The 9282-nt window shown below is 60.1% G+C and overlaps 3 protein-coding genes across 3 annotated transcripts; all 3 read right to left on the bottom strand.

Moving 5' to 3' along the window:
• Nucleotides 1–1595: 1595 nt before the first annotated feature.
• On the bottom strand, nt 1596–1946 carry LMJF_33_2060 (conserved hypothetical protein; the record flags this gene model as incomplete). The annotated part of the gene is made up of 1 exon (XM_001685915.1): nt 1596–1946. One exon carries the CDS (start codon nt 1944–1946, stop codon nt 1596–1598), a length of 351 nt encoding a protein of 116 aa, XP_001685967.1.
• Nucleotides 1947–2644: 698 nt separating this feature from the next.
• LMJF_33_2050 (conserved hypothetical protein) lies at nt 2645–3838 on the bottom strand (the record flags this gene model as incomplete). Its single annotated transcript, XM_001685914.1, has 1 exon — nt 2645–3838. One exon carries the CDS (start codon nt 3836–3838, stop codon nt 2645–2647), a length of 1194 nt encoding a protein of 397 aa, XP_001685966.1.
• A 1245-nt stretch (nt 3839–5083) lies between these two features.
• On the bottom strand, nt 5084–7447 carry LMJF_33_2040 (conserved hypothetical protein; the record flags this gene model as incomplete). The annotated part of the gene is made up of 1 exon (XM_001685913.1): nt 5084–7447. One exon carries the CDS (start codon nt 7445–7447, stop codon nt 5084–5086), a length of 2364 nt encoding a protein of 787 aa, XP_001685965.1.
• Nucleotides 7448–9282: the final 1835 nt, after the last annotated feature.

Raw genomic sequence — 9282 nt, 5'->3', positions numbered from 1 at the left:
CGCGCGCTGGGTGTGCGTATGCGCTGCCGACACGATACGGGCACATCTTCGCATAGGTATGTGTACGGGTTGCACACATGTCATAGGGATCAGCTGCAGCTTCGCACAAGGGAGGAGAGAAAGAAGAGAGACGCGGTCAAGCACATTCCCAAGCGGAAAACTCACGAGTGAAACGCATATCAACAGCCACCGCCGCCGCTGTCGCTGCTGCGTCTCTCCACGCCCCTCTCCCCCCTCTCGCTCTGGTCGGCAGTGAGGTGCACGGCTGCAAAACCGCAACCAACACCCTCATGCATCCACAGATACTGTGCAACCCTTCCCCGCCGCCGCCGCCGTTATGCACGAAATCATCCGCACATCAGCACCACGGCAGATCCATGTGAGGTGGCTTTTCGGTTCAACGTGAAATCTTTTTTGTTGGTTTTGAGCTATGTGTTCCTTCTTCGTCTTCTCGTTCATTCCTTTCTCATGATGGAGGCCAACAACAACAACTCAACGGAAATAGCATACTGAAGGATACAAGCATGCGGTACTCGCTGCCCAAAACCCAATGCAAGAGACGAAAGAAAGAGAGGAGAGGTGGAGAAGGAAGGAGTCCTTGACGTTCTTCGTCGGGGCAACGATTGTCTGCAAACAGTCGCACACGCACCTAAAGACGTGTGTATGACGGTGCGACGGTGCGGAGGAGCGGGGAGAGGCAGACTCCAACAACAACACCGCGGCCTCATCACTACGAGAAACAGCTACATAAAACAAAGAAAGGGGGGAAGAAGAAGACAAGAACACAGCAACACAGAAAAAGAAACGAAAGAGGGAGGGGTGTGGCGCGACAAGGCGGTCCGACGAAATAAAGTGCACCACAAAACACCACACACAAAAACAAAGGAAAGCATCGTCTGTGCGCACTTTTCTTCGTGTGTTTGCTTCGGCCTTCGGGCTTCATTTGTCCTTCAGTGCGTGGGTGTGTGTGTGTGTGTGTGTGTGTGTGTGTTGTTCTTCTTCCTCCACGCTATCGAATTCTCCTCTGCTTTTGGCTTGTCCGACCCCCCACCACCACCGGATCACTACAGGTTACCTACTAATAGAAAGCAAGAAAAAGAGAGGAGGCACGTGGAGGCAGCACCTTCGTGAAGAAGGTGCACGTGGAGCGGTGTGTGTAGGAAAGCGGCCGCAACGGCGAGGACTGCGCTGGAAGACATCGCTGTTACAATCACACGCGCACCGGCACACTTTCAACCCACGCACCACCACGTCAGCTGGATTCCTTTTTTTTTTCGTTGCTGTCGCCGTTACCCTTTGATATTCTGTAATAAGCGCGCAGCGGGGTGCCGTGTCCCTGCAGCCAACCGAAAGGGGAAGACCCACATGCACATGGACAACCCGCATTCGCCTCATCGTACGACCGCCTCCCCGACACACACACGCGCAACGACGCATGTGGATATCGAGGGCAAAGGAACGAAAGAAACAGTGCCCAAGCGGGAAAAGGGGAAGGTGCGCGCGAAGAAGGTTTGCATGGACGGAACCGACGAACGCCCTCTCGCACCGTCTGGCCCATCGATCACACGTTCACAGAGAGAAACGTCCTTGTGCGATCAAGCCTGCGCGTCCAGCTTGTCCTTGATGTCGTTCATGAACGGCATGATGCGCTCGTGTTGAATGCGGAGGTTGGCCACAGCCTCCTCGCCCTCCATCTCAGTGCCGTCGTTCTCCCACAGATCTGTGGAATCCTCGACGAACTGGTTCTTGGTCGTCAGGCGCTGGAACACAAAGTAGCGAATAGCACAGATCTGCACGACGCAGCAGGCCAGGGTGAGCTTGATCAGCACCTGCATCGTCGCACCGCTGATGCCCGTTTCACCGCAGTTCGCATAGAAGTACGTGCGAGCACCCGAGCACACGGCGCGGCGGCCGGCGACACTCTGAAGAGCAAGACGGCGGAACATGACGGGAACAAGAGCGAGAGCAAAAGTGTAGACCGGCTCTGATGGCGGTGTGCAACGGAAACTAAAAAAAAAAAAAACAGAGCGCAGATGAGAAGAAGTCGGGGAGCACACACGTGAAACACTAAAGTCGCGAGGATGCGAACAGGCTGCACGTGTTTGGGGTAGACAGAGCGGGGGAGGGAGTGGAAGAGGGCGTGTGTGATGGTGAGGACGGAGAAAGACACACATGCCGAGAGCAGCGTCGTAGGAAGCCGTCAAGGATGAGAGGAAAGGAGAGGATGTGATGAAAGCTCCCTTTCACACCCTCCTCTCTTTGTTGTTTTTTTGTTCGTGCTCATAAACGCAAGGCACGGTATCTACGCTGATTGCTCATGAGCGTGTTTTGCGCTGCCTGCTGTGAGGGGTCGGCGCAGGATTGATGAGGTGTCTCGCGTCGCAGCAGGACCGTAAGCAACGACTTCTTTTAAACGCAAACGTGGCTGAGTCGACTGTTGCGTTGTGTGTTTGAATAGGTTTGTTACCGTTGCCCTGCTGCTGCGCATGGGCGACATCATCCTTTCCCTCCTTTTCGGAGTTATCTGCAGCGTTAGCGTCCACCTTTCTTAAACGTAATCGAGCCAAACAACCACCGGATCACCCACCAATGCACACCCCGCTCCTCCAGTGAACGAGGATACGGCTAGCACACGGTCGTCAGCTCAATCGAGCTCCTCGCTTCCAGGGGCGATGTAGGCGTCCATGATGTCCTCCAGGTAGGGCATCACGCTCTGCTGGAGGAACTCGATGACGCTGGGGGCTAGCGTGACAGTCGGCGTCGCAGCGACCGGTACGCCGTCCTCCTCAACCACCTCGACGCAGCTGGCTGCTGTGGCCGCCGCCTTCGCGGCGTGCGCGGCCTGGGAAACATCGAGTGCCCGCGCGAGCACCTTCTTTGCGTTCACGCTCTCCAGCCGCGCCATGCCATCCTCGGACTCGAGCACGCTGGCAATGAACTCTGCTAGGCTCCTCTGAATATCCTCGATCGGCTCCTTGCAATTCAGCCGGTCCACCGCCGTCACAAGCGCGTCACTATTCAGTATGAGGCCGTAGAGCGGCTTGGGAGAGCAACCGCAGTTGCGGTAGCACTGTGCAGCGAGATAGCGATGGCGCGGGTTCGGCGACGAGAGCGAGCTGCTCAAGGTCCCACGCCAGCCTTCGTCCTCGAGCAGCAGCTCCTGGCCGTCGAGCGTGCGGGTGAGGTTCAGGAGGATGTGGAGGATCCACCGGCTCAAGTCGCGGTGCGACGAGGATGGCTTTGGCTTCGCCAAGTTCTCACCGGCTTGCGCCGCCTCCGCCTCCGTGGAGCGGACAAAGAGCTCGTAGTACACCTGCAGCTTGCCGAGGTAGAAGCCGCGCATGTCCTCGTCATCCTTCTGCAAAAAGTCGTCGATGGCGGTGACGTGGCTGGACGTGAGGTTGTTCAGCAGCATCAGCGTCAGCTCCTGCACGCTGCGCACGTACGGCTCTGGCTGATCGCTCCGCTCCATCCCATCCAGCAGCCGCATTGCCTTGCGCACCACCTTGCGCTGCACCAGCATCTCGGCGCAGCTGCCATCGGCTGAGCAGTTGACAAGGATTGTCAGGATGTCGCCCAGCACGTGCTTGCCGCCTGCGTGCAGGTACTGGAGGAGGGAGTCAATGCAGCTGTGGCCGTACTGCGGGGATGCGAGGAGAAACCAGAGATCGCGGTTCTCCTTACTGTGCTCGGCGATGCCGCGAATCGCCATCTTGCGAACGTCTTCGCGTTCGTGACGCACAAAGCAGAAAGCCTCCTGGAGCTGCTGAATGGTGTCAGCCGAGGGCATGGCCTGCTGCTCTGCCACTCCTGTGGCAGAGGACGGCACAGAGGTCATGAGGGGCGTCGCGAAAAGGGGACGGGAGGGAGGTGCGATGAAGAGCAGGGAGCTGGAGAAAGAAGAACACCACGCCACTCAAGGAAACGCGTCGGTGCGTAGTTGATGCTGCACGTCTGTTCGTCGTGCGTTTCCTTGAGGAGAGGCGTCAACAAGACACGGAGCCTGTACAAGAAGGATCGCGGTTCACCTTCGGGTGCTCGACAGAGGCTGCGAAGGCACAGAATTGGCGAGGAAGTCGCGGGAGGCACCATTGGGGGGAGGGAGGCAAACGACAGTAAAGGCGGCAACGAAAAAGAAAAAAAAGGTGCAGGACGAGGCTGGTTGAGCGAGGGGAGGGCGGCATCGCTGGCGCGGGATAACCACCTCAGGCGGAAATAGAAAGAGCGCACACGCACTTTAGCACACGCGTGGCTTCTGCTCGCCAAGACAGCCTTGGCCTAGTCTGTACGGCTTCGTCCACCTCGAACACGCGGCACCCGTGTGCACGTATACCTAGCTCGCAGAGGAAAGGTGGAGGGCAAGGTGGTCAGACGGCTTCTCCATTCATTGGTTATCCATCCTCCCTCCTCCACCGGCGGGGGCGGGAGCTGCCGCCGTGTGTTGCTGCATGTGGCAGTCACTGCGGTTCACCTCGTTTTGAGGGTCTTTCGCAGCACTCCACATCCTCGTGTTTCTGTTGTGTTAGATGCTAGTTCTATAGGACCCTTTTGTCTCCGCCCCATCCCCCTCCCCTCCCCCTCGCTTTTTGTCTTGGATGGAACGGAGGGGACGGGTTTTCTTGTGTGTGTGTGTGTGTGTGTGTTAGATCAGCCACAGCACCAAAGACAAAACATGAAAAAGACGCAGCAAGCACGGCCTGCAAGGCAGACCACAGGAAGGGACGAGGGATGAGGTGCCACCATGCAGTGACGTGTGAATGTCTGTGTGTGTGTGTGTGTGTGTGTGTGTGTGTGCATCGAGAGAAAGAGGGGGGGAGGCATGTCAAGCAACGCCTGTCGCGCCTTTACTCGCTGTGCGCATCCCCGCCCTCTTAGGCCCTTCGCTCCCGCCCTTCCGCCAACCTCTCGAACCCTCTTTCGGCTGCTGGCCGCAGTCCCCCGCCCCTCCCCCACTTCCAAGGCGCAGCTGAAGCGACAGAAGAGAGGCGGCTTCGATGCGTACGCGACAGACAAAAAAGAGTGCTTGCCCACGAGCCCGCGCAGTGTCCCATCCGACGGGTCCGAGGGTCTTTCGCTACAGCAGTCACGTACCGTCGACGGCCACGACGGCACCAACGCGGCCGACCTCTGCTGCGGCCCCGCCAGCCCGCTGGCGTAGTGCCGTCACAACTTGTCGCTTGTGCACGCGCTGCCCATACGACACGCGCATGGCGCGTATCTGTGCGTAGAGGGCACTGGCGCTCTGCTGGGGGAGCAGTGCCGGGTGCAGGTAGCCGGCGCTGTGAAGCTCCTCCATTAGTCCGTACACCTGCTGCATGCGGGAGAGCTCATCACACGAGGGAGGGCTCTCCTCCTCGACGTCGCTTTCAACCACACCAGGCAGCATCGACAGAGTCACAGCCTCCGTCAGCTGCTGCACCAGTTTTATGATGGCGGTCAGGCACTGGCGGTCGCGGTACACGACAGCGCCACCGTGCCGGACAGCGCGCTGGGTGTGCTCCACCAGCTTACACAGCAACGCCGCCTCATCTTGCGTGAGCTGGTAGATGAGTGTGCGGTTGGATGCTGCTGCAGCCCCGGCAAAGGCGGCCGTGTGCTTGGCGGCGTTGAGTTGCGCAGCTATGGTAGCGTGCTCCGTCGCAATACCACGTGCCTCGCTCAGCAGATACCAGAAGGTTGCTTCGCTGCGCTCGTGCTCCGTCACAGGGCTGACAGACTGTGACAAAGTGGACGGCGACGCCGCTCCCCCAGTGAGTTCGCCGGCCCGCCCGCCCTCGTGTGTCTCACACCGCCTCTGAATCTCCACCAAGACGCGGCGCGTCAGGATGCTGCTCACATCCGCGATCGCCTCCACCTCGGGCTCGGGCTCCGTGAGCCAGAAGCTGCAGCACGCCGACAGACCGCGATGGAGCACCGCGAGGTAGTCGGACAGAGAGTCCGCGTGCATGGCCTCCCACATGAGCTTCTCGGCGAGTTTGTTGTGCGTAAGCAGCTCTGTCGGCGCAACCTGCTGGTACAGGAGCTGCTGCACCTCTGCATGCACCGTTGCGTCACTGTCGGCGGTCACAAACTGACGCACCAGGCGGGCTTCCTGCTCCTCGAGCTCGCTACGGGAGAGGTTCTGCCTCTGCAGCTCGTACTCGCGCGCGGCCATGATGAAGGCGGCGTAGACGCTGGCGCGGTGCTGCGGGTCGCGTAGCCGCAGCGTCATGGCTGTGACAGCACGCAGCCCCTCGTCAAATGGGTAGCGAGGCAGCAGCGCTAAGAAAACCGCGTATCGCGCAAGCGACGTCGCCAACGTTGCGCCGGCGCGCACCTGAACAGCGTGCGGGCTCAGCGTTTCCCCGTAGGCGACGTCCTGGGCAAGCACTACGTGCGTGATCAGCCGCACGGCGTCGCTGTCCCCTTCCTCCGGGACGATGTCGAACCACTCGGCCGCACCCACTAAGGCCGTCGACGTCGGCCCCGCGGATGGTGCTGTAGACAGCAGAGAGCGCTTTCCGTCCGTGCACGTGAGTGTTTGCAAGATGAAGCGCATCTGCAGCTGCTCTTCCAGCGGCGCACGCGGCAGATAACCCGACTGCAGGCGCTCAGCAAGGCCCTGCACCAGCTTCTGCGAGAAGCTCGCCGCCCAGTTATCACCGCTACCCGTCATCTCTTCAATGAAGACCGCGTAGCTGCGGTCGATGACGCCTGCTGCCGGGCGCCCAGACTCCTCGCCACCGGCGCCGGCGGCGACCATCAGCTGCTTTGTAAAGGCGACCACCAGCGCGCACCGCAGGTAGCACCACGCCATGTCCTTCCAACTCCCGTTCACCTTGAAGGCGTTCTCCAACACGGTAAGGTTTCCGCACAGCGCCGCTCCAATTACGGCATCGAAGTCGCTCACGGCGCTCGGCGTCGACGGAGCTGCGCTTCCCTCTACGCCAACGGCGGCGGCGGCGCTGCGGTACTTAAGGGACTCCTCGTACAGCTGCGAGAGGTTGTCGAGGCGGTATTCGTTGCCGCACCAGGCCTGATTCAGTTCGCCGTGCGCGTACTCGCCAAAGAGAGGGGCCAAAGCGGTCTGGCTGAACCACGGCTCCTGCACCGTCTGCAGCTGGGCAGCGCTGAGGATGCAGCTGTGCACGCAGCTCTCGTAGGTGACGGCGGCGTTAATGGCGCGGTTCAGCTCTCCGCCACGCAGGTACGTCAGGATGAGCTGGCGAAGCACCACCTCTTCCTCTCCACGCAGACGAGGCTCGTGTCGCGAGTTGTCGCGGTACGTGCTCTCCAGCCAGCGGCAGATGATGTTCGCCCGGCGCAGTACCGGCTGGCGTTGCAGGAAGGCTTGTAGATGAGCGTAGTGCGAGACAAACCAGCGACGATGCGGCTGGACCGACTCGATGCCAATGGCATCCGGGTGGTATTGATCAGACTGCTCGGCGTCCGTGTAGACCTCTTGCATGAGAGCCCACAGGTACTCCTCCTGCTTGCGCCCAGCAGCGCGGCTCGCTTGCTTGAAGTGCTCCACAGTTGGCACTGCCCGAACCACAGCGGTGGCGGCGTTCGACACGGACCCAGAAGAGGAAAAGTCGTTAGAGCCACTCGCAGATGGGAGGTACCACTCCGCGTAGGTGCGCAAGGCTGAAGTGCTGGACGCCGCGGTGACAGAGCCGCATTGGCTGCCAGGCGCCTTGGACGGAGCCGCAACCACGGCCGCGTTGTCTGCTGTTGGGCCTGCGGGAACAGGGCGACCGTGCACATCACGAACATAGGCACGAGATCGGGGGAGCGGGATGTCCGCCATGCCGTACCACTGCTCGTACTCCGTCATTGTACACGCGCGTGAGGGGCTGTACAGTGGAAGAGAACGCAGGGAAGCGAGGGGCAGGAGTGGGGACGCCGCCTATGCGAGACCTGAAGAAAGAGATAGGGAGCAAGAGAGCAAGGCAGGGAGGTGGAGAAAACGAGTGGCGGCTTCCGGGTTGGCGTAACCTCCGGAGGTGCGTGTGCGCACAGTTTGCAGCACAGGGCACCAGCAAGGCAAGCGGTGGAGAGAGGGAGGCACACAAAAGCAGACATGGAGTCGAGTCAGCGGGTCACCGAAGCGAGGGAGTGGGAGCGAGAGAGACATTGTGAACGGTACGGCAACGTCGCACACGACCGTGAACATGTGAAGTGCAAAACGAGCGCGCACGCACAGACGCAGACACATGTTCGCATACATGCACGTGAGGAAGCACTTCGCCAAGACAAAGGAGAGGGTCTGTTTTTGAGGTAGAGAAGCACGAGTCCGCTCTCAAGCTGCACTCGATTAGGGTGCGCATACGGGACCATGGCGGTGAAGCGGCAGCCAACACTCTTTCGCTTTGATCGAAAGAGTGTACGGAGGCGCTCAAGGGGGTGCCGCGAGGGCACATGACTGCAGGCGCCTCACTACCGCAAGCCAGCGTGCCGCGCACATCTGCCACACTTTATGCAACCAATGCAACGACGACAACAGTACGTCCTTGAGAACACACACGAAAAAAGGAAAGGAAACAGGCGACCGCCACTTGAGCACTGTTCCCTGCGCACAGACTAGGATAGGGCCTCTGCTGCTCAGACAGCTCTTGGTGCATGATCCAGCAAGATGCGCTCATAATCCGAGGCAGGAGGCACCTTCATGGTCAGCGCTGGCCCGTTCCACATGTCCTCCGCGCTCGTGATGTGCTCCCAGCTGTGCACTGGTCGCGCACGATCCGCTGTCACTGTCACAGGGTCCTGGTCTGCATCCTCATCCACCGCGGGTGCACCACCCGCGATGCGGCTGGCGAGAGGCGAAGAGGACGACGCGACGCCATGATCAGCGCAAGTGCGAACGAGGGACGAGAAGGGAGGGAAAAAGCTCGCGTGCGTCGGGTTACACATGGCAGAGTCAAGCGTCGGTGAGGTATCGAACGCTTGGCGGAGATACACCGGATCGTGGCAGCCAAACCGGGGCACCTCGCCTCTTCTGTAGTGCTCCTTGAAGGCTTCAGTGCAGCAGGCCGGCAGCGTTCCCACAGCACTAGGTGCTGGAAGTGAGGAAGGTGGCGAAGGAGACGACAACGAAGAAGACAAAATCGGTGTCGACGCTGCGACGGCGGCGACTTCCGATGGACTATGGGTGCTCATTTCGAATCCGCCGCCCCGCTTTCTTTTCGGTGCGCTGGTTCTCTGACAGCGGTGCTCCTCAGTTGGTCTACTCACGTCTGCGGTCACGGCTGCGCCGCACAGGTTTTGTGTGGTGCCTCGGTACCGAGGTGCGAAATACGAAAA

Source organism: Leishmania major, chromosome 33 (assembly GCF_000002725.2).
Source record: "Leishmania major strain Friedlin complete genome, chromosome 33".
NCBI lineage: Eukaryota > Euglenozoa > Kinetoplastea > Trypanosomatida > Trypanosomatidae > Leishmania > Leishmania major.
Note: the sequence above shows the minus strand (reverse complement) of the source record. Positions and strands in the feature narration are given on the sequence as shown.